Source organism: Balaenoptera acutorostrata, chromosome 20 (genome assembly GCF_949987535.1).
Source record: "Balaenoptera acutorostrata chromosome 20, mBalAcu1.1, whole genome shotgun sequence".
Taxonomy (NCBI): domain Eukaryota; kingdom Metazoa; phylum Chordata; class Mammalia; order Artiodactyla; family Balaenopteridae; genus Balaenoptera; species Balaenoptera acutorostrata.
Genome location: NC_080083.1, coordinates 1476077 through 1491026, shown reverse-complemented (window position 1 = coordinate 1491026; position 14950 = coordinate 1476077). Strand labels below are relative to the sequence as shown.

Below are 14950 nucleotides of genomic sequence, written 5' to 3'. Positions count from 1 at the left end.
GTCCAAATAAGAAACTCAGCTGGCTGAAGGGCAGGAGGGACACAGCTGAAAAAAAACCGTGGGTGAGATTAAGCCATGGAATTTTCCCACCAGGCAGCATGTAAGAATGCAAAACTTGAAAAAAAAAAAAAAAAGTTAAACAATATACAGACTAGATCCAAGATTTTCAACTTCTAACAGTTCCCAAAGAAAGGAATGAAAAAATAGAAGGGATGAGATACTCAAACTATAGCAAACAAAATTCATAGAGAATGAAAGGGACCCACTGAGCATCTAGTGAGGTGAATGAAAAAAGATCCACCTGGACACACTGTGCTGAAATTTCAAAACCACAGCAAAAAGATAAAACACTGTTTTACATGGGGAATTCTGTCCAAGTGTAAATGAATACAGCCCCTTCAGACAATTGCAATTTTTGTAATATCTATTAAAATATGAAAAATGTAGATACTTTTCAATTAAGCAATTCCACTTCCTAATATAGCTCAGAAAAACACTTGCGTAAGTACTCAGAAGGGCAGGTACAAGAATTTTCAATGCAACATGACTTAAATATATTTTGAAAATAAAATATTTCACTTAAAAGAGTGAAAAATTAAAACAACCTAATATCCAAGCAAGAGGGAAATGGTTGAAAAAACTGTGGCTCATTTAAACTTGTGCTTTAAACATCGCAACAGGTAGCTATTTAAATTTAAATTAATTAAGCTTAAATAAAATGAAGGATTCCATTCTCCAGTCACAGCAGGCACATTTCAAGGACTCAACAGGTACCTGTGGCTGCCATTCTGACAGCAGATAGAACACTCACACCATCGTAGAATGATGATGACACACTATGTAGCAATCATGAAGGAAGAAGTAATCCTATACAGCTGAACAGGGAAAGACCTCCAGGCACCAGCACAGGAAAGGAAAGAAAGTTACAGAACAACACAATCTATCAATGTGTTTTTTTGTGTGTTTTGGTTTTTTTCCAAAAAGCCCCCACAAATCAATTTCTGTAACTAGGTGTATAGAAATGGGAGGTAAATCGGAGGCAAAGGTCTGAGAGGATTCAGGACACTACGCAGGCTGGTAACCAGGGTGAGCCCTGCCGAGGGCCTGGGCCCAGGCTGGTGGTCCAGGGAAGCTGATCATTTCATCACTTCTGTCAGAATTTCCCTAACTGCCACTGTAAATGTAACTTTTCATTTTTCACATTTTAGAAGATTACTCTTATTAGTCTTATCAAGTGGAGGGGAAAACACACCACATGTCACGCAAGTCTGACTTCCAAACCCTGTAGTAATTTTCCCGGAACCATTAAGGGAAAACATCACCAGGGCCACTGTGGGACCACAGAGAATCAAACTGCCTGACACCCATACTCCTTTGCTACACCCCTGCCTGTGTCCCTGGTTTTCCATTTCTTGCCAGATCTCATTTCTCTGACGGTGAGAGTGAACTGGTATAAAGACACTAAGACGAGCACAGGGGGGAATAAAGCAACCCAAGAATCAGAAACAGGATCACTTTATAAGTTCCTATTTTAGAAACTGATGGGATGGGATCTCTCGATACACCACAAAAATACACTTGGTAGCCTCCCCTCTTCATAATTTCCTTAAAAAACCCTGGTGCAGACCAGCGATTACTAGTACTATCACTATAATACGTAGTCATTTTTTTAAAAACAAGCACTATACTTAATCAATACCCAAACCCCTTTTGGGTTATATTTTATTATGTCTACAGCTTGGATGTCTTACACTCAGTGCTGCCTCACAGCCGCTGTCAGCCCAACAGCAGCTGCACTGTGTGCTTTCACCCCTTCGCGTGCATGAAGGTGGCCACGGTGTTCCTATGTCCTCCATTCACATGAATCACAGGCACTGGTGGTTCTCTCCGGGCTGGGCTTAACTGCCATTTAAAATGTTGCCAGAAAGAGCTCACTATGATTCATCATTAAAATGACAAGTTACCATGCACGCAGAAAGACACAGGAAGAGGGCAGCACGATGTGAATTTCATATTCATGAATCAAAGGGTCATCACTGGAGGAATGACCACAATTCCATGTTTTCTTGCAAGGCAACAATCAAATGCTTTCTGGGACCTACGAAAGGAAGACTCCCTGCCAGGAGGTGAAGCCGCGGAAGGACTAAATCTGAAAAGGATGCTTAGCGCACGCGCAGCAACACGGCCAAGGCTGGAGAACGGTTTTCAGGCGACGAGCATCCATTAGCTGAACGCCCACTTGGGGCAGAAAGTGCTCAAATTCCCTTGACAACCCAAGTAAAACAGAGGGTGAGCTGTCACACAGGATGACATCAGTGTCAAAGCTTGCAGAATAGAGCCACTAGGTGATACGATACGAAGGCAATGCGGCACGGCAGGACTGGCAGTGCTTCCTTCTTTCTTGATGACGTGAATAACATAAACCCTAACTGACGGCAACGTAGATTCAGTAAAACATGGTGAATCTACCCGCTGCCTGAGAAACGCTAATGCATGAAAACAAAAGGCATAAAGCAAGTACATACACTATAAAAAAGTAAACAGTGAGCTCCCATACAGTATTTCATTTTCTATAGGCTGTTTTAATTTATCTCTATGAATGAAGAACAGAGAATTTAAAGCTAAAACATTTGAGGTTACCCACTGTTAGCTCACCATCAGAAACAAGGACCCCACTTCCCTAATCTGTTCAACCATGAGCAGTGTAAGAGGGTTCAGGTCCGACTTCTTTTCAACAATGAAACCTAAAACGGGATTCTTCAAGTGGCAGGCAGCCTTGCACCGAGGCAGACGCCTACACGGAGGGCAATGACCTTGGCCTGACCTCTGGATCAGCACCAAGGGTGCTGTGGTCTTGACTCACCAGGCCCGCAGGGGCCTCTCAAGAGGCGCTCTTGCCACGTATGCCTCTAGATGTCAGCGCACAGCACCCCTGGTGTCTTGAGAGGAAACATCCCCCAGACCAAAAGATGAACACTAGCCTATAGAAGTGTACACCGACTGCTCTATTTCTTCCAAAACTAGAGGCGCCATTGAGATGGCTCTTCCCGGGACCCTGTTCTGTGAACCCCAGCCTTGCGCCCACGCTCCTGCCCCTGGACCCTGTTCTGTGACGCCCAGCCTTGCGCCCACGCTCCTGCCCCTGGACCCTGTTCTGTGAACCCCAGCCTTGCGCCCACGCTCCTGCCCCTGGACCCTGTTCTGTGACGCCCAGCCTTGCGCCCACGCTCCTGCCCCTGGACCCTGTTCTGTGAACCCCAGCCTTGCACCCACGCTCCTGCCCCGGGACCCTGTTCTGTGACGCCCAGCCTTGTGCCCACGCTCCTGCCCCGGGACCCTGTTCTGTGACGCCCAGCCTTGCGCCCACGCTCCTGCCCCTGGACCCTGTTCTGTGAACCCCAGCCTTGCGCCCACGCTCCTGCCCCGGGACCCTGTTCTGTGACGCCCAGCCTTGCGCCCACGCTCCTGCCCCTGGACCCTGTTCTGTGACGCCCAGCCTTGCGCCCACGCTCCTGCCCCTGGACCCTGTTCTGTGACGCCCAGCCTTGCGCCCACGCTCCTGCCCCTGGACCCTGTTCTGTGACGCCCAGCCTTGCGCCCACGCTCCTGCCCCTGGACCCTGTTCTGTGACGCCCAGCCTTGCGCCCACGCTCCTGCCCCTGGACCCTGTTCTGTGACGCCCAGCCTTGCGCCCACGCTCCTGCCCCTGGACCCTGTTCTGTGACGCCCAGCCTTGCGCCCACGCTCCTGCCCCTGGACCCTGTTCTGTGACGCCCAGCCTTGCGCCCACGCTCCTGCCCCTGGACCCTGTTCTGTGACGCCCAGCCTTGCGCCCACGCTCCTGCCCCTGGACCCTGTTCTGTGACGCCCAGCCTTGCGCCCACGCTCCTGCCCCTGGACCCTGTTCTGTGAACCCCAGCCTTGCCCCCACGCTCCTGCCCCTGGACCCTGTTCTGTGAACCCCAGCCTTGCCCCCACGCTCCTGCCCCTGCCTGGACCCTTTTCCTCCCGTGAGGACAGGAGCCGCGCTCTCGCACCCTTTCTCTCTCAACTGGGAATCATGTTCAGGTAAATTACATTCATATTGTTTTTTGAATGTGTTAGAGCTTGTATGTTTCTTGTGCATAACTTTAAAAAAACAAGTAGAATATTTTCTAGTGTTCCCTTTCAAAAATACTTCGATCCATTTTCACTACTGAGGGCCTATGTTAGTTTCTGGAGGACGGGGAAGGCCTGTACTCTTGACAGAAAGAACCTGCTCAGAAATCTACAAACTGCTCTCTTTTAAATACTGTTAAAAGAGTTCTCTGGAAAAGTTATTAAAGAGACAAATAATTCACGTGAGGAAAAGAGTTCCTAAAAAAGCAAAATAGCTAAGTGCATTATAAGTTAACATTTAAAAAGGCTTCTTAAATAATGAGTCACAAAAGTGCTATTATATCCAAGAATAACAAATGTAACTATATTAAAATTACATGTCTGATTTGTCCCAGGAACACGAGTGATTCAAAATGAGAAAAGTCAATCACTGTAATATATCACATTAATAAAATGAAGGAAAAGAATCCACATGATCATCTCAAATGATGCAGAAAAAGCATCTGACAAATCGAACACCCTTTCATGATAAAACACTCAGAAAACTAGGAATAGAATAGAAGGGAACTTCCTCAACATAATAAAAGGCATTAATGAAAAACCTACAGCTCACATCAGACTTGACAGTGAAAGGCTGAAAGCTTTCCACCTAGGAGCAGGAACAAGACACAGATGCCCACATTCAACACTGCTACTCAACACCGTACTGGAAGCTCTGGCCACAGCTATCAGACAAGAAAAACAGGTACCCAAGTTAGAAACGAAGAGGTCAAACTGTGTCCATTCACAGATGATATGCTCTTACATGTAGAAAACCCTAGAGAATCCACATACAACACAAAACACTATTAGAGCTAATAAATGAGTTCAGCAAAGGTGCAGGATCAACACACAAAAGTCAGTTTCGTTTCTATTCACCAGCAGTGAACAGTCCAAAAGGAACGACTCCATTTACAATAGAGCCAAAAAATAAAATACCTGGGAATAAATTTAACCAAGGAAATTGAGAGAAAGATGAAACAAGATTCAGGATAGTGATTCCCTTGGGCGGAAGGAGGCAGGGGGAAGGGACACAAAAGGGCCACATGTGTGGACGTAAGTTATTATGATGATGCTAGTTTTCTTGTTGGGTGGTAGGATCACAGATGCCGACGACTACAGATGGATGGACAGAGATAAGGCAGGTAGAGGGACACATAAAAGAGGCCCAGGACCACCCGTGGACCAATGATGACAGTGAGTTATTTGTCACAATCACGACTAGGTGATTCTAGGTACCTGAGATCCAAAAGAAAAAAAAAAGTAATTTTAACAGCCTAGCAAAAGAAATAAATTGCAGATTAAGAATTTTAAAATACACCGAATTCAGTGCTTTGTGACCACCTAGAGGGGTGGGATAGGGAGGGTGGAAAGGAGACGCAAGAGGGAGGAGATATGGGGATGTATGTGTACGTATAGCTGATTCACTTTGTTGTAAGGCGGAAACTAGCACACTATTGTAAAGAGATTATACTACCATAAAGATGTTAAAAAAAAAAACCAATGGTGTGTTAGTTTCAGGTGTACGGCAGGGTGATTCAGTTGTGCATATACATGTATCTATTCTTTTTCAAATTCTTTAATTGGGAGCTTGGGATTGACATATACACGCTACTGTATTTAAACTAGATAACCAACAAGGACCTACTGTATAGCACAGGGCCCTTTGCTCAGTATTCTGTAATAACCTAAAGGGGAAAAGAATTTCAGACTGAAAAAAAAAAACAAAAAAACACTGCATTACATTTATAAAGTAAATAGTACTTTAAGCAGAACACATCAAGTTTTAATCCTTCATGGACAGCCCAAGGAAATGGAAAGGCATTTTTCAGCCTTAAACAGAATGTTAAAAAGTTTGAGCTAGCTCACCTCTTCTTGAATATACTGTAATAAGAAGGGAGATGCTCTTAAATTATCAACAGGAATATTGAAGAAGCCCTGAATTTCCTTCTGGTGTAAATCCATAGTAATAAGATGAGTCAGACCTTTGAAAATAAAGCAGACACAAACACACAAATAGTTTCATAACCAGTTGCACTGTATCAATAAGCACTGCATAAAACAAGACACCATGTATAATAAATTACTATTAAAAATTGCTCTCATTGAAAACTCAGCATCTTTATTTCTCAGATTTTTTTTTTAGTACAATGAGATTATGAGATAAAAGAAAATATAAACAGCGGTCTCTGCCCCCGGGTCCCAGCACGGAGCTCCTAAGACCCTTGCCGTCCCCGCAGTGCTGAGCGCACCAGCAGCATCTCCTATTCTAATATCTGGTCTTTGACCCCGCCTCTGACACAGAGCTCCTGACGCCTGATGAGTTCCTTAGTTACAAGAGCACCAGGAGTATCTTTGGTTCTAATGAGGCGACCCAGGATGGGCTCCTGATGGGGGCCGGTCACCACGATTTTCAGGCTCCCCACCCCCACTCTCCAGAGAGGGGGGACGGGCTGGAAATGGAGCTAATGAATGATCGTGCCCTTGTCAGGACGCCTCCATAAAGTCCCAACAGCGCGGGCTTCGGGGAGCTTCCAGGCGGGTGAACACGGGCACAAGCCCCTCCCCATACCCTGCCCCACGCGCCGCTTCCACCCGGATGTCCACCTGGATCCTTTATCATGTCGTTTTACAATAAACCGGTGAACAGTAAGAGACAGTGTTCCCGAGTTCTGTGAGGAGTTCCAGCAAATTAATCGAACCCAAGAGGAGGTCGTGGGAACCTCTGATCTATAGCCAACTGGTCAGCACAGGTGACAACCTGGACTTGCAGTGAGCGTCTGGGGGGGTCAGGGGAGCAGGCACGTGGGACTGAGCCTTAACCCGTGGGACCTGACGCCATCTCCAGGTACACAGCGTCAGAGTGAAAGTGCACGACAGCCAGCTGGTGTCCTGGAGACCTGCAAGGTGTGGGGGACACGCCTACACCTTTGGTGACAGAGGTGAAGTGTTCCCTGCGACGGGGAAAGGAGACTCAGAGGAGGTGGGGAACTGGGTTTCCCTCCTCAGAAGGGAAAGATTGGGTGGCTTTTCTTACACAGAGACGCATGCTTTTCACATCAATTTAAAGTCTTAAAACAGCCAAGATCAGAGCAATGAAGAAATGTCTCTGATAATTCGATGAGAGTGGATTTCATCTCCCCGAAGTTTTGGCAATAGGCATGACCAAGCCATATTAAGACAAATATTTGTCTTAATATATTAAGACAAACTGCACAGGCCTGTCTGTAATTCGAAAAAATGAAGAATCTTCATCCCATTGGCTCCTTAAAGGATATTTGAAATGGAAATATATATATATATATATAAACATACATATAATTCAACTGGAAAAATTTTTTAAAGCAAAACTTGCCCAAATGAACAGGAAAGCGAGCCTGGTGGCCCCCCAGGAGCAAGCCTAGGAGGGAAGGGCAGGCCTGCTCCCTCCAGCAGAGTTCTCAACTGGGTATGCTCTTCAGGTTGCTGGGGTTCAGGTTTGTTCATTTTTTGTTTTGGTTTTGCCTTCTTTGAAATGCTACCGTAGAAAATTTATTCTGCAGTAAGTGTCTGTGTTAAAATGTAGTGATATGGGGACTTTTTATTCTTTTCTCTCTGTGCAAACGCTCTGTGATATGTGCCTTCTATAATCATACACACATACACAGGCACACCCGTGCGCATGGGCGCAGACGCACACACACACACACACACACACACAGAGTAACAACTCTGAAGATTATTTAGAAACAAGGAGGAGACACTTAGGATGTTACCTAAAAATGCACAACACAAAATAATATGTATGGTCTGCAAAGTATGCCAATGTGTACTGGGAAAGGGAAGAGATGAAAATAAAAATAGTTGCTGTGTTATTAGAGTTGTTGATTCCAAATGCCTTCTTCCCCGTTAAAAACAACCTAAATATGATTGTAACTTGTCATTTCAATATTAATTTTTTAAACAAAGAATTTAGGAAAAAATGAGTTGTTCTCACCAGCTTTGTGTTTAGGGAGTTGGGAACAGGAGAGAACTCTGAGCGCTGCTGTCTCATTACAAATTAGCATCTTAAAGCTGTATCACTATTTCTACTCTGTTCAACATTCTAATTTAGTTAAGACAATGCCTTACAATTTCTCAGGAAAAAATAAAACTCCCAGACCCCCAGTAAACCATCAAGCATCTGCCTTTCTTACCAGCTTTGCACATCATGGAAGCTAGCAGTTTGGAAACAATGGAGCCTCTCTTTCTCATCTTGCACTGTTTGCTGTAAGGAAAGTAGGGGACCACGCCGATGATGCTTTTGGCACAGGAGGTCTTACACGCGTACACCATGATAAGGAGCTCCATGATGGTGGTGTTCACATCCCTGGAACCCAAGGACAGAAACCAGCAAGGAGAAACATCACATACACGATGACCCCTCTCGGCTCCAACTAAGCGTTAGCCATGTGCCACGCCCGCCTCGACCGAGACAGGCTCTAGACACAAAAAAGAAACCACATCCCTCTCTTCTAGGGCCTCCATCAGTCGCCCCCATGCTGCCTCTCAGCCGATGACCCTACTTCCTTTTCCACTGAGAAAAGCACTGTCAGAAAAGAGCCCGGGGCCCCCACCGCCACATGTGCGCGCAGCCCCCAGGTCTGCCTGCCCCGAGCCATCAGCCAGAGACGAACTTTCCACACCAAAGTCACTCTAAAATCAGCCCTCCCGTGACGCAGGGATCCCATCCCCCCCTGCCCACTGAAGCAGGGCTCCAGCTATCCCCCCAGCCACCCCATCAATGTGTCACTCTCCCCGGATCATACCCATGGGCCATTTCTCCCATTAACAGCAGCTCAGGCCACTTTCCCCACTGCCCCATTTCTTGGCTCCCCTGTGCAGCACATCTCAAGACGGTTGTCCACACTTGCTTCCAACTCATCTCTCTCATCCTCTCCCACACACGCTCCGATCCAGGTCACCGATTACCTCCACGTGGCCAAGGCCAACGCTGGGTTCTCACTCCCCCTCTCTCTGTCCTCGCCCTGACACACTCCATCACTCCCCCACCGCTCCCCTCCCGCCCCGCTTCGTTTCCTCTGCTGGTGCCTCTCCTCCCCGGCTTCCTGCCCTGACACCTGATCATTTGTCCTCTTCTCCTCTCTCCTCCCTCATCCCCCACTCGGGCTTCTCATCCAATTTCAGAGCTTTGTAAATGCTGGAGACTCAAATTTATAGCTCCAGCCCAGGCTTCTCAAGTCCAGACTAACAAATTCAGCTGCTTCTTGACAATGCCACTAGAAAGTCTGTTAAGACATCTCAAAACGTACCCCAAACTGAACTGCTCTTTGAGCGGCAAAGCCTGCCTCGCCATAAACCTCTGCCATCTCAGTCGATGGCAGCTCTGCTCCTCCAGTTTACTAAGGACGAAACCCCCAGAGGCGCCCTTAACTGCTCTCCTGTCCAGAGTGACAGCAACTCACCACTCCACTGCTGCCCTGGGGCCGAGCCTCGACCCCCACAGTGACAGTGGCAGCCCGCCCCCGCCCCCGGCAGTCCCTCTGCAGCCCACGCTCTGCACAGCGTCCAGCTGGAGCTTCAAGTCAAAGGCAGATCGTGCACTCTGCTCAGGAGCCAGCGACGGTTTCCCGTTCTGCCCACGGCAGACGCCCAAGGCCCTACAATGGCTCCCGAGGCCCCTTCAGGGTCTGCCCCCACCCCCGCCCTGCGCTCCATTCCTCCTCCGTGCCCTCCCCTCACGCCAGGCCTCACGCCCACCTGAGGGCCTTCGCTTCAGGGCTCCCTGCCCCTGCCTGCAGTGCCCTCGTCGCCGGCTGGCACCTTCTTCCAGTTTTTGTCAGATGTCACCTCCCCAGCCTGCCCTCTCTCCATCCTTCACCACCGTCACGTCCGGCTCCTTGCCATGCTGTTTTGGTTTTTACCCACAGCGCTCATCACCTTCTGACAAACTAGATAATCTACTTATTCATTATGTTGCCTGCATGTCCTAGAATATAGGCTCCATGAGGACAAGGATCTGTGATCTATTTTAATCCTTCACGCATCTCACACACCTGCAACAGTGGCTGGCACATAACAGACATTCAATAAATGTTTGTGAATGAGCGACTGCGTGAAAGAGTGAGGGAAACACGGAACATTTGCGTGAGTAGGTTCCCTGTTGATACCTGACAACAAGCCTGACATAGGAAGAGTTAAGGGAGCCTTTCAGAAAGCATTCTGTGAGAGGGGTAAGAGCAGGGGAACCAACAGCGGGTGTGAAGTTGCACCACGTTCCCAAACTATACTCCCAGGAACACCATCTTTCTGTGAGCTGGTACAAGGCTTTCCGTCACTAAATTCAAGTAATAACTTGTCTGAATTACAGGAAAAGTTAAGTTAATGGGCAGAATTTAAAAATTTTCTTATACTTTTAGTGCCTACCACCAGTCTACACTAAGGCAAGGTACAAGGTGTATCTGACAACACCAAATCTCAGTGTTAACTGTTTCTTGAAGACCACAATATCTAAGCTTTCTGCAACCCGGACAAGACAAGCCTACGGCACATTCTGGAGCACTCCAAAATGAGGCACGTGGAGAAAATTAAGGCTAGAGGAATAAGAAACTGACAAGAGGCGGGGCAGAATGAAAAGAGTATTGAAATGCCCAAAAATACATGTAAAGGAATGAGTGAATGAATGAAAGGAAAGAAATGAAAGGTATAAAAGTACTGCAAACACCCGGGAGCCAGAGGAAGTCAGCTGTTCTGTGCTCTGCACTTTCCCCTCCTTGATGAGGGCGTGGGCAGGGAGAGCGCTCTACCAGCCTGGCGTCTGGCCCGGGAAAGAGAGCGGCAGCAGGGGCAGCACCAACTCTCGTCCCCACAGCCCAGCCCTGCCGAGGGTCCTAAGCGGAGGCAAGACATGAAGCCAGGGCCCCGCCGCAAAGGCCCCGCCGCAAAGGCCCCGCACACTTGCGCTCCAGGACGATGGGAGGCAGTGACAGGTCCCTTTCGGCTCCTCCTCCCAGAAGAGTCAGATGGCTTCGAGATTTCATCCCCGTGAACCAAAGACCAGGACAGAGATGTTCAAAATTTAGGTGAAAGTACATGTGTTCCAAGTCTAAATTCTCCCCAAATTTGGCTCTTCTTCCCTTTGGTATTTATTTTACATATAACCACAAATTTAGCTTGCAGCAATTTCTGGAATCTCTAGGCTAAAAAATGTTGCACTACACAAACCGATTTCTAGACATTATTAAAAATTGTACTGAGTTAAAAATTTCATCTACAGAGGCCTTCAGGGACACCTGTGGACAGAGTGGCATTTGATCAAAGAGCGGTGCAGACACCCTCACTGCACTGAATCTTCTATCCCCAGCGTACACATTTGTGACCTCAACAATTTCCAGAACACACGGCTATCAAATGTCACAGGAGACAGGAATGCACATGCCTTCAACACACCGTCTATCTTCTCAGCTCCTTTAATTTATGCAACAGGACAGTACGTTTAAATTATCTGCAGGAAAAGCTTTAAGAACCCCAAGTAAGCAAATACCTCTCCTCCCGCCTGTTTTCTTTTTTGGAACTAGAAGAGCTTCCCTACAAATTTTATGAAATTCTGGCTACTGAGAGCAAATGTAATGGGCTCTCTTATCGTTAAGTGCCTCCACCCCAAAACCTGGTTATTCCCACCCTTGAGAACACTGAAAGAACACAAAAAAGTCAGCAGCTATGTCAGAAAAATTAGCAGAGTAAGATCATGCCAATTTTAAAACAATCGTAACTCTCCCTGTCTAGGCAACTCTTATTATTCTAAACATTCATGCCCAAACAGAGGCCCAGAAAGCAACATTTCTGTTGGATAAGTTACTCACTTTGAAACAGTTTGGATGATGAAAACATCTTTCCCCCTCACAGACTCTTGAATTTGTACTCTTGTTTCTGGCAGGAAAAGGGGAAAAGAGAAGAAGGGTGAACAAGGCACATAACTTTAAAAAATACACACAAAAAACCCTGCAGCATTCCCCAATGTTGTAAAATATGGAAACTGGACCTGTTTCAAAACTCACTAGGTTTTCAGTTCTATGAAGGATAACGAACATAGTTCGATTAATCACACCTTTTAAACATGTTAAGTTATACGACATGCTTAAGAAGGAATCACACTTGTCACTTAAAACAAGTAAATCGCCCCTCCTCACTTCCTGTACATAAACAGCGCGTGCTGGGCTGCTCTGAGCCCCGTACCCTTACAGGAAATGACAGACTCCTTCATTCAACCAGCAACAATTAAGAACCTGTTAGGCACAAATGTTAGAATAACATTGTGAAAGTAAAGATAAATAAGGCCCAGTATCCCTACTCTCAAAAAACTTGTGATCAGCCACAGGGAAACAATTAGGCAAATCCAGAGTGGGAAATTCCACAAGACAAACTCTTCAAAAAGTCAGTGCTGTGGGAAAAAAAAAGAGAAGGTGAAGGGACTGCCCTAGTCTAGAAGAGAATAAAGAGATATAAAAAACACATCACTTGAACCAAGAATCCTGGTTTAAAAAACAAACAAAAGGGACTTCCCTGGTGGCTCAGTGGTTAAGAATCCGCCTGCCAATGCAGGGGACATGGGTTCGAGCCCTGGTCCGGGAAGATCCCACATGCCGTGGAGCAACTAAGCCCGTGAGCCACAACTACTGAGCCTGCACTCTAGAGACCGCAAGCCACAACTACTGAGCCCACGTGCCACAACTACTGAGCCTGTGCTTCTAGAGCCTGCAAGCCACAACTACTGAGCCCACGTGCCTAGAGTCTGTGCTCCGCAACAAGAGGAGCCACCGCAATGAGAAGCCCACGCACCGCAACAAAGACCCAACGCAGCCAAAAATAAAAAAAAAAATAAATAAATTTATAAAAACAAAAACAAAAACAAAAACCAGCTAGGACAACTAGGAAAATTAGAACGTACATTAGCTATTAGATGATAGAGAATTATCATTAATCTCTTTAATGTGACAATGGTAGCGTATCTACATGGGAGAAAGTCCTCCTTAGGAGACACACGGTCAAGTATTCAGGGGTTAAGTGTCAATGTCTGCAACTCAGTTCCAAATGGTCCCACAAACACACATTCATACAGCAAAGTGTTACCTGCTGAATCCGGGTGGTACTCATTCATGTGGGTACTCATGGCACTACTCTTTCACATGTGTTATAGGTTTGAACATTTTCATTAGAAATGTTGGAAAAAATAGAGTACATGTTTACAAAAAAGTGTGGTACCATGGAAAGAAAACGAGCTTGAGAGACAGGGAGGTTGAGCTTTGAATCCCGACTCTGTTCCCTCTGGGGCCTCGTTCCTAACGTCACCCCTGAACTCGGTTCCTCAGTACCTGGTAACGGTAAGGATTCTACAGACGTTAGTTCCCTCCTTCCTTCCCCTCGTGCATGAACCCGGGGGGCGGGCAGGCTCCTCCTGAGTCTCCCGCCACCAGCCTCCCTCAGCCCCGCTTCTACACTAGACAAAGGACTGCATCCAATTCCCTTTAGCAGCAAAATCTTCTCCCAACTCCCTGCCTATTTCCCTCAATTATACTTGTTTCCCACTGAAGCCACATGGGGGATCTTGGGAGATAGGGACGAGGAGGCAGTAATGGAGAAATAAATAGGGGAAGAGCAAATTTGTGCCTTTTCATCCAAGCGTCTTGTAAGTTCTCTAATATTTAAGTATTTGGCAAAATCCTGCAGTGGAAAAGGAGAGGGAACCAGTATTTACTGAGTGCCTACTATGTGCCAAAAGCTGTGTTAGGCACACAAATTATCCCACTTAATCCTCACAACAGCCCAAATTATTTGCAGTTTAGACAGCTAAAATAACTTGCCAAGGAGAAGTCGTCTGACTCTCACACCTATGCAGGTCATCTGTCACTCCTGCTAGAATAATTTCAAACATCCGCCACTTCTACACAAAGTACAAAAGCTAAATAACACGTGATTTTCACAACCTGAGGTGTTTATGCAACATCATACATCAGTTAGCAAAAAGCACTTCCTGACATGACATCATGGAGTCTAGCCCAAGGCAGTGCAGGCTGGGGTAAAGAACACCCACCACCCGATACCGTGGCTACACAGGGCACACGCGCCCCGCCTAAGGGGACGGATTCAACCAAGCGCTGAGCTAATGCTTCCTTCAGCTGGACGGCTTGTTCACGCACCCACGCAGTTGTTATCGGATGACGTCTAAGGACTAGACTTTAAGCCCCCAGAATTCTCTACCGAGCTGGTGTTAGTGGGAGCGGGGACACCGCGCTCGCCCACCTTGCCTGCCTGTCTTCCTGCTGGCAGAACTAACTGGACACTGAGGCTGACCGTTTCAGCTACGGCGGATGAGGGACTGGGCCAGCACGGCGTGTACCACAAAAAGGCCACCGTCACGAAAGCACAGGATCACTCACCTCTGTCAGGCTCCTGGTAAACTTGCACTTTGCCCATCTCCACCCCCAGCCGCCTAGGGAAGAGAAAGAGGGAAAACGCTGAAAAAGTAATAGAACAGATGCAACATCTTTACTATTAAGGCTGATTTAGAAATTGATAAAAATAAAACAAGTTTTTAAAAATAGAGGTATTCCTATTACGAGATTTAAAGTGGACGTAGAATTGTTCGGTCACCTAACCCATCACATCCCCACCCTATGCCAACCCAAGGCGGCCTCTCGACCCTGTCCTGGGCTCCCTGCCCTCCAGCCGCATTCCTGCTGTTTCCTCTGCCTGGAGGGCTCTGCCCCAGACCTACACTCGGTGCCTATTCAGGTTTCTCAATTCACATTCCATCCCCAGGGTTTAAAGGCACATG

General features: G+C 46.9%; 1 protein-coding gene across 11 annotated transcripts in view; it reads right to left on the bottom strand.

Annotated features, from left to right (window-relative positions):
• The window catches only part of PRPSAP2 (phosphoribosyl pyrophosphate synthetase associated protein 2), a 34970-nt gene that overhangs the window by 14305 nt on the left and 5715 nt on the right, over window positions 1–14950 (bottom strand). For all 11 annotated transcript variants that reach the window (XR_009006276.1, XM_057535730.1, XM_057535731.1 and 8 more), the window contains 4 exons: window positions 14553–14605; window positions 11979–12045; window positions 8313–8485; window positions 6007–6122 (listed from right to left, as the gene is read on the bottom strand). Coding sequence is in view for 10 of the 11 variants with exons in the window: in XM_057535730.1 (XP_057391713.1) it covers window positions 6007–6122; window positions 8313–8485; window positions 11979–12045; window positions 14553–14605 (409 nt within the window). In the remaining variant the exon portion in view is untranslated. The remainder of the gene's footprint in view (window positions 1–6006; window positions 6123–8312; window positions 8486–11978; window positions 12046–14552; window positions 14606–14950) is intronic.